The following is a 19,164-nucleotide window of genomic DNA, read 5'->3' on the forward strand; positions in this document are numbered from 1 at the left end:
ACTTTGCGGGCAAATGGTCCAACGGTTCTATTCCCAGCATGCCCAGTTAAAACTTTTGGGAGATGTGAAAGTCCCCAACGTGAGCCCTGGAGAAGTGCTGGAATTCAGAGTAGAGATACTCTGATCTCTACTGAGGGTCTGGCCCCCGTTATGTTTGGAGGGACCCAGACAGAAACCCAGGGGGAATAAAAGCAGGGCTTATATTCCATTTGGACTCCAAAAAGATCAAATCCAGCTGACAGAAGACCTTCAAAATGAAAGTATCTTGAGAGGAACATCCACAAAAGGCCATCTGGTGATAGGCACAGTGACTCACAAAGGCATGAGGGCATTCCTACCTGCCCTAGAAAGAAGAAGAAGAAGAAGAAGAAGAAGAAGAAGAGGAGGAGGAGGAGGAGGAGGAGGAGGAGGAGGAGGAGGAGGAGGTTGGATTTATATCCCCCCTTTCTCTCCTGCAGGAGACTCAAAGGGGCTGACAATCTCCTTGCCCTTCCCCCCTCACAACAAACACCCTGTGAGGTAGGTGGGGCCGAGAGAGCTCCGAGAAGCTGTGACTAGCCCAAGGTCACCCAGCTGGTGTGTGTGGGAGTGCCCAGGCTAACCTGAATTCCCCAGATAAGCCACCACAGATCAGGCGGCAGAGCTGGGAATCAAACCCGGTTCCTCCAGATTAGATACATGAGCTCTTAACCTCCTACGCCACTGCTGCTCTTTTGGTGTAGAGCTTCCAGCTTTGGCTAGAAAGTCCCTGAAGATTTGGAGGTAGCATCTGGGAGAGTTTCTCCTAAACTCTATGGAATACCACTTTGAAGCTGCCATTTTGGTCCGGGAAGCTAAGTCTGAATGTCAGCTGTAATTGTAGAACTCCGGGGCCCACCTGATCGTAGGTAATCCTGCTTTGCTGGTTTAAGGTGGCTAGCATTTCCAGTTTGGGTGCACAAACAGTCTGAGTTATTGGGAGGGTCATAAGTGTTCCAGAAAGAGCTCAGGAACGGGTCCAGAGGAGGGCGACCAAAATGGTCAAAGGTCTGGAATCCATGCCCTACGAGGAGAGACTTGGGGAGCTGGCGATGTTTAGTTTGGTGAAGAGAAGGTTAAGAGGTGACATGATACCCTGTTTCCCCGAATATAAGCCATCCCCTGAGAATAAGACGTAGTAGAGGTTTTGCTGATGTGCGAAATATAAGGCATCCCCCGAAAGTAAGACGTAACAAAGTTTTTGTTTGGAAGCATGCCCGACGAACAGAACACAGAAAAATAAGACATCCCCTGAAAATAAGACATAGCGCATCTTTGGGAGCAAAAATTAATATAAGGCACTGTCTTATTTTCAGGGAAACACGGTAGCCATGTTGAGATATTTGAAGGGAAGTCATGTTGGTGAGGGAGCAAACTTGTTTTCTGCTGCTCCAGAGTCCCGGACCAGGAGTCATGGGTTCAAGGGGAAGGAAAAGAGATTCCACCAAAACATCAGGGAAAAACTTCCTGACAGTCAGGGCTGTTTGACAGAGGAATGCGCTACCCCGGAGAGTGGTGGAGTCTCCTTCTTTGGAGGTTTTTAAAGAGAGGTTGGATGGCCATCTGTCAGGAGTGCTTTGATCGTGTGTTCCTGCATTGCAGGGGGTTGGACTTGATGGCCCTTGAGGTCTCCTCCAACTCTTACGATTCTATGCTTCTACTTGTATTAAAATTCCTAATCTGGAGTGTTCTTCTATGGCCGTGGTGTTCTTCTATGGCCATAAAATTATGCAAGGGGTAGAAAATGTTGACAGAGAGAAATTTTTCTCTCTTTCTCACAATACTAGAACCAGGGGGCATTCATTGAAAATACTGGGGGGAAGAATTAGGACTAATAAAAGGAAACACTTTTTCACACAATGTGTGATTGGTGTTTGGAAGATGCTGCCACAGGAGGTGGTGATGGCCACTAACCTGGATAGCTTTAAGAGGGGCTTGGACAGATTTATGGAGAAGTCGATTTATGGCTACCAATCTTGATCCTCTTTGATCTGAGATTGCAAATGCCTTAACAGACCAGGTGATCGGGAGCAACAGCCGCAGAAGGCCCTTGCTTTCACCTCCTGCATGTGAGCTCCCAAAGGCACCTGGTGGGCCACTGCGAGTAGCAGAGAGCTGGACTAGATGGACTCTGGTCTGATCCAGCTGGCTTGTTCTTATGTTCTTATGTTCTTAACCTTTGGCACTCCAGATGTTATGGACTACAATTCCCATCAGCCCCTGCCAGCATGATGGTTGTTATTAAGGGAGCTTCTTTCTCGGGAGAACACTTTGAATTCTTATTTATTGTTGTTGTCATTTCTGTTACCGTAGAACAGTGGTGGTGAACCTTTGGCACTCCAGATGTTATGGGCTACAATTCCCATCAGCCAATTGGCCATGCTGGCAGGGGCTGATGGGAATTGTAGTCCATAACATCTGGAGTGCCAAAGGTTCGCCACCACTGTTCTATGGTAACAGAAATGACAACAACAATAAATAAGAATTCAAAGTGTGCTCCCGAGAAAGAAGCTGCCTTAATAACAATCATCATAATAATGACAGACACTCTCTAAAAGAGCCCGCTTGGAAATATTCTCTTCTCCTTTTGCGAACCCCCCCCCCCCCCCCCGAACTGAAAATTCATTTCGGTGCACTCCATTTCCACAGGGTAAGGACACTATTTGCCATTCCAGGGCCGCCACAGCCCTCAAGGAGCAAATCGCTGTCAGAATAAAACAAGAACTAATATGCCATTTTTTTTCTCTCTCTCGCCTTCTCAAGGCTCAGAAAGTAAATTTAAACTAATCCGTTTCCAATTTCAGAAACCCAAGGTGAGGCAAAAAGCAGGAGAGGATAACTTCTGGCCGGTTCCCGTCTCCGATTCTGCGGGGCCCTGAAACGGCAGGTCCCTGGTGTATCTGAAGACCCACCGGTGATTTAAGGGTTTTCTCATTAAGGGGGGTGGGGGATCAGTTCTGTTACGGCGGCTGCACCTGAGCGTCATCAAGGTAGAAGGTAATTCAGCAAACAGAGAGGGACTCCACGGGAGCTTGGAGTTGCAATGGATCGAACAAGAAGCAGGTGGAAAATGAAACCACCCCCAGGCAAAGCAATTGGGGTGAATGATGGTTGCTGGTGGCAAACAAGAAGAGGAAGAAGAGTTTTGGATTTATATCCCCCCCTTCTCTCCTGCAGGAGACTCAAAGGGGCTGACAATCTCCTTGCCCTTCCCCCCTCACAACAAACACCCTGTGAGGTAGGTGGGGCTGAGAGAGCTCCGAGAAGCTGTGACTAGCCCAAGGTCACCCAGCTGGCGTCTGAATTCCCCAGATAAGCCTCCACAGCTCAAGCGGCAGAGCGGGGAATCAAACCCGGTTCCTCCAGATTAGATACACGAGCTCTTAACCTCCTACGCCACTGCTGCTCACTCAAGGCAGACACTCCTGCTTCTTCTTCTTCTTCTTCTAAAGCGCGATCCTTTACCTGGGAGTAAGCTCAGTTGCTGGCAATGGGGCTTGCTTCTGGGTAAACACACACCTCGGAGCCAACCGCTTTTTCTAAGCTAAAACCTCAGTATTCAGGTTAAATTGCCGTGTTGGCACTTTGCAATAAATAAGTGGATTTTGGGTTGCAGTTTGGGCACTCGGTCTCGAAAAGGTTCGCCACCAGTGTCATAGGGCCTGGATTCCAGACCTTTGACCACTTTGGTCGCCCTCCCATGGACCCGTTCCAGCTTGCCAATATCCTTCTTGAATTGCGGTGCCCAAAACTGAACACAGCACTCTAGGTGAGGTCTGGCCAATGCAGAGTAGCGTGGTACAGTTACTTCCCTCGATCTGTGGAAAGAAAGCACGGAGTGTGGCTGGTTCAAAATGGAGGATCTGATTGACATCTCTGTTGCTTCCGCTTTTCTTCTGGTTGGTCTCTGTGAAGGGTCCCCGGGTGGTTTCCGATTCAGGCTCAGACTGAAACCAGACCCTCTGAGAGGCCGCCAAGTTGGGCCCAAGGCGCCTTCAGATCGGCCCCTTCCGCACATGCGGAATAATACATTTTCAATCCACTTTCACAATTGTTTGCAAGTGGATTCTGCTATTCTGCACAGTTGCAAAGTGCATTGAAAGTGGATTGAAAGTGTCTTATTCTGCATGTGCGGAAGGGGCCATTGTTCCCATGGGTTGCATGACCACGATGCTCCATTCAGAGAATCATCAAGGCATTTGGAGATGTAGTGGAGATAAAACGGGGAATGGAGAATGATGCATATTCCTTGTGGGAAAGGTGGGATTTAACACATTCTTCCCAGATTCCTCTTACTCGAGATGCTCCGGACAGAAAATGATGGCAAAAGGCAGGGAGAAATATTAATTATGGTTCAGAGAAGGGGGAAATGAATTCTCTTCAGCCCTCCCCCTACATTCATTGAAAATGCTGGGGGGAAGAATTAGGACTAATAAAAGGAAACACTTCTTCACGCAACGTGTGATCGGTGTTTGGAATATGCTGCCACAGGAGGTGGTGATGGTCACTCACCTGGATAGCTTTAAAAGGGGCTTGGACAGATTTATGGAGGAGAAGTCGATCTGTGGCTCCCAATCTTGATCCTCCTTGATCTCAGATTGCAAACGCCTCAGCAGACCAAGTGATCGGGAGCAACAGCTGCAGAAGGCCATTGCTTTCACCTCCTGCACGTGAGCTCCCAAAGGCACCTGGTGGGCCACTGCGAGTAGCAGAGTGCTGGACTAGATGGACTCTGGTCTGATCCAGCAGGCTAGTTCTTAGGTTCTTATGTTCTAAAGAACAAAGACACGCTTACAATTCTAGGAGAGGACATTCTTGCCTATATTAAGGGAGGGTGTTATTGTTATTGCTCCCAATTTCTTATGAAAAATGCTTTTAACTGACCTAAAAGGATGCCGGTGTTAGGTTGCCTTGATTATTCATGTCTTCTCGGTGGCATTCTTGCACTTGACCAAGCAGACCTGCTATCACCGGGATCAGCCTGGAAACGAAGTCTGGGGGTCGGTTGCAATTGTAGAACTCCTGGGTCCACCTGATCGTAGGAAATCCTATCTTGCTGGTTTAAGGTGGCTAGCATTTGCAGTTTGGGTGCATCAACTAAAAGCATGACTGAGTTATTGGGAGGGTCGTAAGTGTTCCAAAAGGAGCTCAGAAACAGATCCAGAGGAGGGCCACCAAAATGGTCAAAGGTCTGGAATCCATGCCCTACGAGGAGAGACTTAGGGAGCTGGGGATGTTTAGTTTGGTGAAGAGAAGGCTAAGAGGTGACATGATAGCCGTGTTGAGATATTTGAAGGGATGCCATGTTGGTGAGGGAGCAAGTTTGTTTTCTGGTGCTCCAGAGACTACCGTGTTTCCCCGAAAATAAGTGTCTTATATAAATTTTTGCTCCCAAAGATGCGCTATGTCTTATTTTCAGGGGATGTCTTATTTTTCTGTGTTCTGTCTGGGAGCGGGCATAAGCTTCCAAACAAAAAACTTTTACACGATCTTACTTTCGGGGGATGCCTTATATTTCGCACTTCAGCAAAACCTCTACTACGTCTTATTTTCAGGGGATGTCTTATATTCGGGGAAACAGGGTAGGACCAGGAGTCATGGGCTCAAGGTGCAAGAAAAGAGATCCCACGTAAACATTAGGAAGAACTTCCTGACTGTCAGGGCTGTTCGACAGTGGGAAGCACCACCTCGGAGTGTGGTGGAGTCTCCTTCTTTGGAGGTTTTGAAAGAGAGGCTGGATGGCCATCTGTCAGGAGTGCTTGGATTGTGTGTTCCTGCATGGCAGGGGGTTGGACTTGATGGCCCTTGGGGGTATCTTCCAACTCTATGATTCTACGATTTTCTCACGGGGACTCTACCACCTGAAGATCAGATGTAGTTCTAGATCTCCAGGCAGCCCCTGGAGGTTGGTAGCCCAAAACGACAGCATTTGGACACTCTCCCAGGGATCCCGGTGTCCCGCATTCTAAGACTCAGCCTTCGAAACAAGACGGCGAGGCTTTAGCCTTGAGGCGAGCCTTCCCGTAGATCCCGCCCCTTTTCCCAGAGGCAAAGGGAGATTGTGTCTAATTACGGATGCGCACGGAAAGTCACTCACCATATGCAGAATGTCAGAGGAGACCATCTGCATGCAGCACATCGCCGTGGCCAGAGCGCAGACAATCGTGGAGACGATATTGAGGGCGCAGACGGTAAACAACAGGTCCTGTGCAGGAAAAAGAGGGAGAGGAGAGAGGAGGTGGAACGTCACTCCTTATCGAAGCGAGACAAAGGCGACAGAGACGTTTTCAAATGACCGGGATAAGCATAAGCATCTTATTGTCGTTGTGCACGCACAGCGAAACTTACAGCAGCATTCCTCGATGCACACAATTCCAGACTCATACATCCATCATCCTCACTCTCCCCTTCCTCCACCCATCCCTACACAGCCCCAAACACATCAACACGAAGCCGCGGAGTTCAGCATAGCCACAGCTCTAGAGTAGAAGCTGTCTCTAAGCCTCTTTGTCCTAGTTTTGATAGACCTGTATCGTCTGCCAGATGGTAACAGTTCAAAAAGAGAGTGTGCTGGATGAGACGGGTCTCTCAGAATATTTTGGGCTTTCTTTAGGCTTCGGGAATGATAGAGTTCTTCCAAGGAGGGGAGAGGGCAGCCGATAATCCTCTGTGCGGTAGTGATCACCCTTTGGAGCACCTTCCTATCCGCCACTGTGCAACTGGAGAACCATACACAGATGCAGTAGGTTAACACACCTCTATAGCACAGTAGTAAAAGGACACCAGGAGTTTTCCATTCAGTTGTTGTTTCCTTAAAAGTCTCAGATAGTACAGTCTTTGGGGTGCTGTGTGGTTTCCGGGCTGCATGGCCGTGTTCTAGCAGCATTCTCTCCTGACGTTTCGCCTGCATCTGTGGCTGGCATCTGCAGAGGATCTGATGGTAGTAAAGCAAGTGGAGGATATATACCTTATAGATTCAGATGTGTTACTTTACTACCACTAGATCCTCTGAAGATGCCAGCCAAAGATACAGGCGAAACGTCAGGAGAGAATGCTGCTAGAACACGGCCATACTGCCCGGAAACCACACAGCACCCCAGTGATTCCGGCCATGAAAGCCTTCGACAATACATAGTACAGTCTTTGCTGGGCCTCCTTAACCACCGCGGCAGTCTGTACACCCCAGGTCAAGTCCTCTTTAATCATAACGCCCAGAAATTTAAAACTAGCCACCCGCTCTACTTGATCTCCATTTATAGTCAAGGGCTGAATTTCCGAGCTATTCCTTCTATAGTCCACTATAAACTCCTTTGTCTTGTTAGTATTAAGAACCAGGTTATTTTCCCTGCACCACAAGAGCAATCGGTCCACCTCGCTCCGATATTAAATGCTGTCGGCAGCTATCTCTTTGGTAGGGGGTCTCTATTAGACCTGTCCCATTTCAACAGCACACAACCGATAATCCTCTGTGCAGTAGTGATCCCCCTTTGGAGCGCCTTCCTATCTGCCACTGTGCAACTGGAGAACCATACACAGATGCAGTAGGTTGAGACACTCTCTATAGCACAGCGGTAAAAGGACACCAGGAGTTTTCCATCCAGTTGTTGTTCCCTTAAAAGTCTCAGATAGTACAGTCTTTGCTGGGCCTTCTTAACCACCGCGGCAGTCTGAACGCCCCAGGTCAAGTCCTCTTTAATCATAACGCCCAGAAATTTAAAACTAGCCACCCGCTCTGCTTGATCTCCATTTATAGTCAAGGGCTGAATTTCTGAGCTATTCCTTCTATAGCCCACTATAAGTTCCTTTGTCTTGTTAGTATTAAGAACCAGGTTATTTTCCCTGCACCACGAGACCAATCAGTCCACCTCACTCCGATAATAAATGCTGTCGGCAGCTATCTCTGTGGTAGGGGGTCTCTATTAGACCTGTCCCATTTCAACAGCACACAGCCCCGCCTTGGCCTCGGGGGACAAACCCACAAAGGGTTACAGGGGGAAAGTTGGAACGCCTCCACGTCTTTCCTTCATTTACATTTATATCCCCCCCTGTCCCAGCCGAAGCTCGGACTCAGGGCCACTCACTAGTCGTCAATACATAATTCAATAAAACCAGCATTAGTAAAATTTCAAAAATTATTAAAAACGCACAGAAACCACGATGCCGTTTCAATCTCCGTTTCATTTCCCAACTGGGGGATAGCGGATTTAATAAACCTAACTAAATCAACCTGAGCTTTCCCTTCCCTCTGATCTGACCTAGTCGGTAAAAAGGGGAAGGGGAAAAAAAGGGGGGGGGAGAAAGGGGAAGAAAAGAGGGGGAAGGGAGGGAAAGAGAGAGAAAAGGAGGGGGCAGGGCAGGCAAGTTGGCATGGCCAGAGAAGGCTGCTTCCGGAAGAGCACAGAGATATGAGGGTCCCAGGCTCCTTAGCAGCAGTGGCGTAGGAGGTTAAGAGCTCGTGTATCCAATCTGGAGGAACCGGGTTCGATTCCCAGCTCTGCCGCCTGAGCTGTGGAGGCTTATCTGGGGAATTCAGATTAGCCTGTGCACTCCCACACACGCCAGCTGGGTGACCTTGGGCTAGTCACAGCTTCTCGGAGCTCTCTCAGCCCCACCTACCTCACAGGGTGTTTGTTGTGAGGGGGGAAGGGCAAGGAGATTGTCAGCCCCTTTGAGTCTCCTACAAGAGAGAAAGGGGGGATATAAATCCAAACTCCTCCTCCTCCTCCTCCTCCTCCTCCTCCTCCTCCTCCTCCCTCCCTCCTCCCTCCTCCTCCTCCTCCTCCTCCTTCCCTCCCTCCTCCCTCCTCCTCCTCCTCCTTCTTCTTCTTCTTCTTCTTCTTCTTCTTCTTCTTCTTCTTCTTCTTCTTCTTCTTCTTCTTCTTCTTCTTCTTCTTCTTCTTCTTCTTCTTCGGGCTTTAAAGGTTTGCTCCGAAACCCTGAACTTCATCCGGAATGCAACCGGTAACCATCACAGTTGGCAAAGCACAGGAGAAATGTGCGATCTTACAGGAGTCCCCGTAGGAACCCCTGCCTATACATTCTGGACCAATTGCAGTTTCCAGAGGAGGAGGAGGAGGAGGAGTTTTGATTCATACCCTACCTTTCTCTCCCGTAAGGAGACTCAAAGGGGCTTACAAACTCCTTGCCCTTCCCCCCTCACAACAAACACCCTGTGAGGTAGGTGGGGCAGAGAGAGTTCTGAGAGAACCGTGACTAGCCCAAGGTCACCCAGCAGAAATGTAGGAGTGCGGAAACACACCTGGTTCACCAGATAAGCCTCTGCCACTCCTGATGGATGGGTGGGGAATCAAACCCGGTTCTCCAGATTAGAATCCACCTGCTCTTAACCACGACACCACGCTGTCTCTCAACCTCAAGGGAAAGGCCAATGTAGAGTGAATTACAGTAATCCAGCCTGGAAGGGACCATTGCATAGATCACCACACCCAGGGCGGGGCAGGATCGATAAGGTCCAGCGGCGTCACCTGGTGAAGAGGGTAGAAAGCCACGTTGGGTGTCTTTGCGACTTGGGCCTCCACGGATGAGGAAACATCCAAGATTATGCCGAGGCTCTGGACAGCAGGTCAAAATGCCAATGCCACCCCATCCAATTTCGGCAGTCTATAGCCCCTCCCTGTCCCTCCAGGGATAAAACTGACACTCTAAAGAGCAGCAGTGGCGTAGGAGGTTAAGAGCTCGTGTATCAAATCTGGAGGAACCGGGTTTGATTCCCAGCTCTGCCGCCTGAGCTGTGGAGGCTTCTCTGGGGAATTCAGATTAGTCTGTACACTCCCACACCCGCCAGCTGGGTGACCTTGGGCTAGCCACAGTTTCTCGGAGCTCTCAGCCCCACCTACCTCACAGGGTGTTTGTTGTGAGGGGGGAAGGGCAAGGAGATTGTCAGCCCCTTTGAGTCTCCTGCAGGAGAGAAAGGGGGGATATGAATCCAAACTCCTCCTCCTCCTCCTCCTCGTCTTCTTCTTCTTCTTCTCCTCCTCCTCCTCCTCCTCCTCTCCTCCTCCTCTTCTCCTCCTCCTCCTCTTCTCCTCCTCCTCCTCTTCTTCTCCTCTTCCCCTCCTCCTCCTCCTCCTCCACTTCTTCTTCTTCTTCTTCTTCTTCTTCTTCTTCTTCTTCTTCTTCTTCTTCTTCTTCTTCTTCTTCTTCTTCTTCTTCTTCAGGACGGAAGCTACGTAAGACCGGGTGCTTTTGAAAACAGTTTCAAACACAGTTATCAAGACCTTCACTCCCGATCTCAAAAAGGCACCAATGTCACGATTTAGCGAACGTGAAAATGTATTCAAATGTAATCAATCCAGTAATTGGTTGAAGAGCAGATGATTAATCAACTAAAACTTCATTTACTGGTTGACAGCTCACCGCGCGCTAACACAAAACCCCCAACCAACGCTTACTACGCAGTCCGAACAGGTGATTTTACTTCCTTGCTTTTCCAAATTATGTACCTGCCAGCGAACCGGCGCATCCTCTGGGATTTTACTGCTCCAACCGGGCTCAGGCTTGCAACACAAACAGACAAAGAAACAAAACAAAAACCTCCAATGGGGCGCAAGGAAAATCCACAGGAAATAGCAAAAAAAATGTTTTGCTAACAAAATTTGGGAAAGAGAGGAAAGGAGGGGAGGGCAGAATCAAAGCTCTTGTCGAAGACGGCCACGTTTCCTGTTCCTTCCGACTGCTGACAACCTCCAAGCAGCGGCGGCCGGCTAACGCACAGCTGTTTCATTGGCGCAGCCTGGGCAAACAGAAGAACGAGGCTCCCGGGTTCATCTTCTGCTTGTACGCACGTCCCCCAAGCAGAAAACCGCCAACCGCCAGGAAGCAGGAAGAGTTCAGAAAATGGGTCAGAGGGCCCCAGCCGGTTCACAGCAGTCAAGGCCATTCTTGCTGCCTTCCTAGCCAAGACGGAGCAACTGTTTCAGTCTTGTTGAAGGCTTTCACGGCCGGGATCACTAGGGTGTTGTGGGTTTTCCGGGTTGTATGGCCGTGTTTCGGTAGCACTTTCGCCTGACGTTTCGCCTGCATCTGTGTCTGGCATCTTCAGAGGATCTCATGGTCGTAAAGCAAGTGGAGGATATATACCTTGGGGTGCTGTGTGGTTTCCGGGCTGTATGGCCGTGTTCTAGCAGCATTCTCTCCTGACGTTTCGCCTGCATCTGTGGCTGGCATCTTCAGAGGATCTGATGGTAGGAATGGAAAGCAAGTGGAGTATATACGCTGTGAGGTCAAAAGGTGAGGCCCTCTGAATAGGGTAGCCTGGTATGTGAGTCACAAAGAAGTCTGTAGCCTGGGAGTGACAATGAAGATAGCAAGGTCAATAGGTGAATGCATCTGAATAGAAGTATCCTGGTCTTTGTTTCCTTGGTTGCTATTGTCTATAGTTGTCCTGTGTTTGTATGTAGCTGATTTGTCACTGTCTTGATTCTAGAGTTTTTCAACACTGGCAGCCAAATTCTGTTCATTTTCATGGTTTCTTCCTTTCTGTTGAAACTGTCCACGTGCTTGTGGATTTCAATGGCTTCTCTGTGTAGTCTGACGTAGTGGTTGTCAGAGTGGTCCAGAATTTCTGTGTTTTCAAATAATATTCTGTGTCCAGGTTGGTTTATCAAGTGTTCTGCTATTGCTGATTTCTCCGGCTGAAATAGTGCCTTTTGTGTTCTTTAATTCGTGTCTGAGCGAATCTATATATACCTTATAGATTCAGATGTGTTACTTGTCTAGCCCAATTGGCCAGGCTGGCAGGGGCTGATGGGAATTGTAGTCCATGAACATCTGGAGAGCTGCAGGTTGCAGACTCCTGGAGTAGACCATACTGAACCTCCAAGTTCACCACGATGTTGGCAACTCTATCCCACACTGAACTTCCAATACTGAACTTCCAAGTTCTCCATGATGTCGGCAACTCTCTCCTACAATATAAACACAGCACAGTGGTTCTCAACCTTCCTAATGCCGCGACCCTTTAATACAGCTCCTCATGTTGTGGTGACCCCCAACCCTAACATTTATCCATTTTACAGATGGAGAACACTGATGCAGAGAGTCTTAGGCGACCCCTGGGAAAGGGCTGTTCGACCCCCAAAGGAGTCCCGACCCCCAGGTTGAGAACCACTGGCCTAGAAGTTTTGTGGCTCCATTAAAAAAACACCCCACTAGGACGCACGATCCCCGTGGATCGGAATCCACTCCAAATCCCATAGGTTAACTCCCAAGCCTCAGCAACAGAAAGAACTCTATGCTGCCACCAGCCCCATGTTACGTTTCCTACTTCCACGATTTGTTGTCGACCGCACACGTTGGAAGTGAAAATTATGAAGAGGTGCTCAGAATGATGTGGGCAAAATATCTGAGACATGATGCAACTTGGCACACGAACAGAATCGCCCCTATTCTATTTTAATGGCTGCGGCGGCTAATTAAATGCCGCCATTGCCGAAGTTAAGTGGCACGGGGAATGTTTGGGAAATTAAAGCCGTAAATAACCTCTCCCTTCTCCTCCTACAGATTTTAATTAACATCTGTCTATTTTTCAAGCGCCCCAAACTGCGTTGAGGCGTTTTCCGGCCCTCAGAGGCCGAGAAACAGAAACAAAACGCCCTTTAAACACATCAGCCCAAGGTATTTATTTTTTCCTAGAGCCCTGGACCTCGACAAACAGAACACACACCTCCTACGCTTTCCCCACCTCCTCTCCCCACAACAGACACCTTGTGTGGTAGGTGGGGCTGAGAGAGTTCTGAGAGAACTGTGACTAGCCCAAGGTCACCCAGCGGGAATGTCGGAGTGCGGAAACACATCTGGTTCACCAGGTAAGCCTCCGCCACTCAGGGTGGCTTATAAACTCCTTCCCCTTCCTCTCCCCACAACAGACACTTTGTGAGGTAGGTGGGGCTGAGAGAGTTCTGAGAGAACTGTGACTAGCCCAAGGTCACCCAGCGGGAATGTCGGAGTGCGGAAACACATCTGGTCCATCAGATAAGCCTCCGCCACTCAGGGTGGCTTATAAACTCCTTTCCCTTTGTCTCCCTACAACAGACACCTTGTGAGGCAGGTGGGGCTGAGAGAGTTCTGAGAGAACTGTGTTCTTAAAGGTCACCCAGCGGGAGATAATAAGTCTTGGAAACACATCTGGTCCATCAGATAAGCCTCCGCCACTCAGGGTGGCTTATAAACTCCTTTCCCTTTGTCTCCCTACAACAGACACCTTGTGAGGCAGGTGGGGCTGAGAGAGTTCTGAGAGAACTGTGACTAGCCCAAGGTCACCCAGCGGGAATGTCGGAGTGCGGAAACACATCTGGTCCATCAGATAAGCCTCCGCCACTCAGGGTGGCTTATAAACTCCTTTCCCTTTGTCTCCCTACAACAGACACCTTGTGAGGCAGGTGGGGCTGAGAGAGTTCTGAGAGAACTGTGACTAGCCCAAGGTCACCCAGCAGGAATGTGCGGAAACACATCTAGTTCACCAGGTAAGCCTCCGCCACTCAGGTGGAGGAGCGGGGAATCAAACCCGGTTCTCCAGATTAGAGTCCACCTGCTCTTAACCACTACACCACCCTGGTTCTTATCCACCAAGCCACGCCCCCTTCCCCACACTCCACCCTTCCCATATTTCCACCAATTTCTCAACTCCAGACTGGCATCTCTACTTACAGAAGGAATTTGGGGTTACCAAAAAGAGTGGCCGGGCCCGAGACACCCATCTGCAGCTGTCTAGCAGCTGGTGATACCACTGTTACTGCTAACGACCATAACAACAGTAATAATATTGCTGCATGTCTAGTTTTTCCCTTTGGATGCTTTTTGCCGTCATTACAAAAATGCAGCCTGGCCGCTCCTTCTACGCTGCAGCATTTTGCCTTTGCCAAGAAACTCTGCCGTGTATCCAGAGCTTTGCAAAGGCTTCCGAACGGAAACCTACAAAAGGAAGCTAAAATTAGCCTGCGACTCAGAGAGGTTAAATGGCTGAAGTCAAGATGAACAGTGCTTGGCGGAAATCATAATAATAACTGGGGCTGGGTTGGAGATCCCAAAGATGTCTTTCGCAGTCCTGGAAAATCTAAACCGACAGAAGTCGCATTTCTGCACGGCGAGGCCTGCCTACCTTTAATCTAAATCCAATCGCACAATAGCAATTTCTTGCCGGCAAAATGACAGCTTAATATTGCAGATGCCATATTCTTTTGCGGCCCTTGGAATCTGGCCCCGTTTACTAAAGGGAAAGGGAAAGGAAACGCTTCTCCCCCTCCCTCCCCGACTTCCTCACGCGTCGTACGCACAGTCCGAGAATCAGATCATTCAAAACATGTTTACTTCTCTTCAAAGGAACTCTTTTTCAGAGTTTCAGCCGATGAACCTCCTCTATAATCTTGGGAAATTATAGTAATTTGCAAACTACTTTATTCTTCTGACAACACTCCTCTGGCAAGTCCTGAATTGGGGGGTTGTCGGTTGAACCGGACTCTGGCTTTCATAAATGGTCAGGATGGGTCTGATATCCAAAGGTCTGTCTTTAGGAATGGGCGTGGTCCTCAATCTGGTCCTGTACTCCAAATGCAGACGTCTCACGCTTGGAATCTTTGTTTCTAATTTGCAAATCCAAGTTGTGACTGACGTTTGCATGTTGAGGGGACCTCATCGGGATGAACTCAGGTGCATGTTCTAGAGGGTGTCCAGTGGTGGGAATTGGTGAATAGAGTGGGTGGGAATGGATGAAGGAGGAGGAGAAGAGGAGGAGGAGGAGGAGGAGGAGGAGGAGTTTGGATTTATACCCCACCTTTCTCTCCTGTAAGGGGCTTACAAACTCCTTTCCCTTCCTCTTCCCACAACAGACCCCTTGTAAGGCAGGTGGGGCTGAGAGAGTTCTGAGAGAACTGTGACTAGCCCAAGGTCATGCATAGGAATGGTGGAATGCGGAGACATATGGGATCAATAGGTATGCCTCCTCCGCTTTCACTCAGTTGGTAGGAGTGGGGGAATGGAACCCGATTCTAGGGATGGGATTGGGAACTTAACTTCAACCTCTACGGTTGGGATCATGTAAATCTAGGCTGGAAATGGTCAGATCGTGGAATTAAATCCCAGCTCTACAGTGATCTCAACATTGCTGACTCCACCAAACCATAGTGCCTCAAGAGAAAGATATAATTTCAGACTTCCACGCGTAACAGATTGGCTTCCCGCGGGGAGACAAAATTCAATGCTTTTCTCAAAAAGCGTTTCTAATTCCCCATGAAGTTTGGGAGATCCATTCAAGAAAACACGGAAAGGGCCAAATTAGTGGGTGCCCAACGTTGACAAACATCCTTGTAATCGATCCCCCCGACGATAACCCCCTAACATTTTTACTGATTAAGGTCAGAAAGCGTGCTTGGTATGGAAACACTGTGAAAGAAGACCTCTTTCACCCTTGCTTGACTTCAATTACAGCACCTCATTACTTATATACCCACAATAACCTGGAAAAAAAAAGATAATGAACAGTTAAGCCTTTTCACCCATGAAATTGCACTCCGCATAGTCGTTTTTACTCGAGAAACTCAAGGACGGCTGCGCCTTTAAAGAAAAATCAAGATTGAAATGACGGCCATCACTCTCACAGAATCATAGAGTCGGAAGAGACCCCAGGGGGCCATCCAGTCCATCCCCCTGCAATGCAGGGACACACAATCAAAGCACTCCCGACAGGTGGCCATCCAACCTCTCTTTAAAAACCTCCAAAGAAGGAGACTCCACCACACTCTGAGGGAGTGCATTCCACTCTCGAACAGCCCTGACAGTCAGGAAGTTCTTCCTAAGGTTTAGGTGGAATCTCTTTTCTTGCACCTTGAACCCATGACTCCTGGCCCTAGTCTCTGGAGCAGCAGAAAACAAGCAATGCAGGAACACACAATCAAAGCACTCCTGACAGGTGGCCATCCAGCCTCTCTGAAGCAGCAGCGTCGTAGTGGTTAAGAGCAGGTGCACTCTAAATCTGGAGGAACCAGGTTTGATTCCCCAAACCTCCAAAGAAGGAGACTCCACCACCCTCTGAGGTAGTGCATCCCACTGTCGAACAGCCCTTGCTGTCAGGAAGTTCTTCCTGATGTTCAGGTGGAATCTCTTTTCCTTCACCTGGAACCCATGACTCCTAGTTTTAGTCTCTGGAGCAGCAGAAAACAAGCTTGCTCCCTCACCAACATGACATCCCTTCAAAGATCTAAACAGGGCTAGCATGTCACCTCTTCACAAGCAAAACATCCCCAGCTCCCTAAGGGGCTTTCCGCACGACAGAAGGGAGCTAAGGTCGATTAGGTTCCCTTCAGTGGGAGGCGATTCCAGGCTGTCCGCACAGCAACTTACTTGGCCCCCTGGAACCGAGCTGAGTGGGCGGGATCATCTTGGTGCCTGTTTCGCTCCTCGATCGTGATTGGAGCTTGTGCTACCATGGGAAACGGGAGCGGTTTTTTTACAGTGTTTACAGTTTACAGTTACATGCCCGCCATGACTCTCCCGTTCTGCGCATTCCACAAAAGCGGCGCCTGATTGGTTGAACGGATGAGGTGTCGTTTCAGCTAGCGTCCGGCGCTTCAATGCCTTCGGCGGTATCGACCTTGTTCCAGCAGAAAGGTGCAGTTCACAACTGCGACAGGGATGTCGCAGTTCTGAGGGGGGGGGGGGAACTGAGACAAAACAACGTTGAGCTCAGTTGCTGTGCGGATACACTGAGGTGAACCTAGATAGAAACCAGTACAACTCTGTCAGTGCGGAAAGCCCCTCAGTCTCTCCTCATAGGACACGGATTCCAGACCTTTTGACCACTGAATTGCTTTCCTTCTGGGCGAAACTTCACGACACAACACTTTGATTCAAACCTGGCAAGTTCATCAAGATAAAGTTGTCAGAGGGGTCACGTTTGGACTACGGCTCCGCCTGGCTCGGAGCCAGCCCAGACTGAGATAATTTCAAAGCATTAATTGTGGAAGGAACAGAGCAGGGCCCCAAAGGAAAGCACTTATTTTGCTTAATATACAGGACGTTCTGGAGCCGTTCCATAATATAATTTTGATGCAGAGCTTTTATAGCTGCCCCCGGGGACCCCTTTCCTTTTAATAAAGCATTTTTTTTAACCAAGAGGGGGAAAAGCACACTTTAGCCCAGTGCTTAATGATACAAGAAGGTCTCCGAGGAAGGAGGAAAGTTAACATTCCGGTTGGACTTCTAACTTGGTCATGGGATGGAGACCATGCCGGCCACCCTCACATATTAGCTCATTTCACTGATTCCTGTGGTCCAAATCAGAATTAAAACCCAGGTCTTCCTAGCTAGGAAACCATACCAGGCTGTATCCCATGACTGGCCAGCGTGGTGTGGTGGTTAAGAGCAGGTGCACTCTAATCTGGAAAACTGGGTTTGATTCCCCGCTCTGCCACTTGAGCTGGAGAGGCTTATCTGGTGGACTAGATTAGCTTGTGCACTCCAACACATGCCAGCTGGGTGACCTTGGGCTAGTCACAGTTCTTTGGGACTCTCTCAGCCCCATCCACCTCACAGGGTGTTTGTTGTGAGAGGGGGAAGGGAAAGGAGTTTGTCAGCCCTTTTGAGTCTCCTTGTAGGAGAGAAAGGGGGGATATAAGATCTCAGATTGCAAATGCCTTAGCAGACCAGGTGCTCAGGAGCAGCAGCAGCAGAAGGCCCTTGCTTTCACATCCTGCAGGTGAGCTCCCAAAGGCACCTGGTGGGCCATTGCGAGTAGCAGAATGCTGGACTAGATGGACTCTGGTCTGATCCAGCAGGCTAGTTCTTATGTTCTTATGTTCTTATATAAATCCAACTCTTCTTCTTCTTCTTCTTCTTCTTCTTCTTCTTCTTCTTCTTCTTCTTCTTCTTCTTCTTCTTCTTCTTCTTCTTCTTCTCCTCCTCCTCCTCCTCCTCCTCCTCCTCCTCCTCCTCCTCCTCCTCCTCCTCCTCCCCCCCCCCCCCCCAAGATTCTCTACTAAACTTTGGAAGAACCCCCTGGTCTCTCAGAGCCCAGCTCAACAAAATCACTGGAGGAATTCATTTGTTCTTTATTTACCGGAGAGGTATTTATTTTTGCTGCTCTTTGGGATTCGACTCGGTGCCAACTCGAAAGCTCACACAGTCCCGAACCAATCAAGACGGGCCGACTCCTTTCCAAAATGTGCAGCTGTAGCCCTTCTGTATTTCACGAGCCAGCAAGACACGCACGGATTATTGCCCTTTTTGATGCTCCAGCCAAAGATTTCGAGCCCTGGGCCCCCTCGCTGTTTTTAATGTCACGTTCCCAGAAGGCCAATTAATTTTGAGATAAGACACTCTATAAATTGATAAAATAAATACAAAAAACGCCCCCGGCGATAGCTTAACGAGACTCCTTATAAACTCTGTCCCTGTGGACTTTGCCGTTTGCTTTGATGTCAGATTATTCACGTTCTCCCAATCCTTTCTTCTCACTTAAGCACCCTGATATATACACAAGGTGGTGGAAAACGTCACAATTTTCCGTTGACTTACGGCAACCCTGTACTGTTTTCAAGGCAAGAGATGAATGGAAATGGTTTGCGACAGGCGGGCGAAAGGTAAGAAGAGAAGAAGAAGAGTTTGGATTTTATATCCCCCTTTTCTCTCCTGCAGGAGACTCAAAGGGGCTGACAATCTCCTTGCCCTTCCCCCCCTCACAACAAACACCCTGTGAGGTAGGTGGGGCTGAGAGAGCTCCGAGAAGCTGTAACTAGCCCTAGGTCACCCAGCTGGCATGTGTGGGAGTGTACAGGCTAATCTGAATTCCCCAGATAAGAAGACGAAGAAGAGTTTGGATTTATATCCCCCCTTTCTCTCCTGCAGGAGACTCAAAGGGGCTTACAATCTCCTTGCCCTTCCCCCCTCACAACAGACACCCTGTGAGGTAGGTGGGGCTGAGAGAGCTCCGAGAAGCTGTGACTAGCCCAAGGTCACCCAGCAACATGTCAGAGGAAGTGTACAGGCCTAATCTGAATTCCAGATAAGAAGGCGAAGAAGAGTTTGGATTTCCCCCCTTTCTCTCCTTCTGCAGGAGACTCAAAGGGGCTGACAATCTCCTTGCCCCTTCCCCTCACAACAAACACCCTGTGAGGTAGGTGGGGCTGAGAGAGC

At 49.1% G+C, this 19,164-nt stretch overlaps 1 protein-coding gene across 1 annotated transcript in view; it reads right to left on the bottom strand.

Annotated features, from left to right (window-relative positions):
• Positions 1-19,164, bottom strand: part of ENTREP2 (endosomal transmembrane epsin interactor 2) — an 82,953-nt gene that overhangs the window by 18,396 nt on the left and 45,393 nt on the right. Inside the window, exon 3 of the mRNA XM_048519713.1 lies at positions 6,116-6,223. Within this exon, the coding sequence (XP_048375670.1) occupies positions 6,116-6,223 (108 nt within the window). The remainder of the gene's footprint in view (positions 1-6,115; positions 6,224-19,164) is intronic.

Source organism: Sphaerodactylus townsendi, linkage group LG17 (genome assembly GCF_021028975.2).
Source record: "Sphaerodactylus townsendi isolate TG3544 linkage group LG17, MPM_Stown_v2.3, whole genome shotgun sequence".
Taxonomy (NCBI): Eukaryota; Metazoa; Chordata; class Lepidosauria; order Squamata; family Sphaerodactylidae; genus Sphaerodactylus; species Sphaerodactylus townsendi.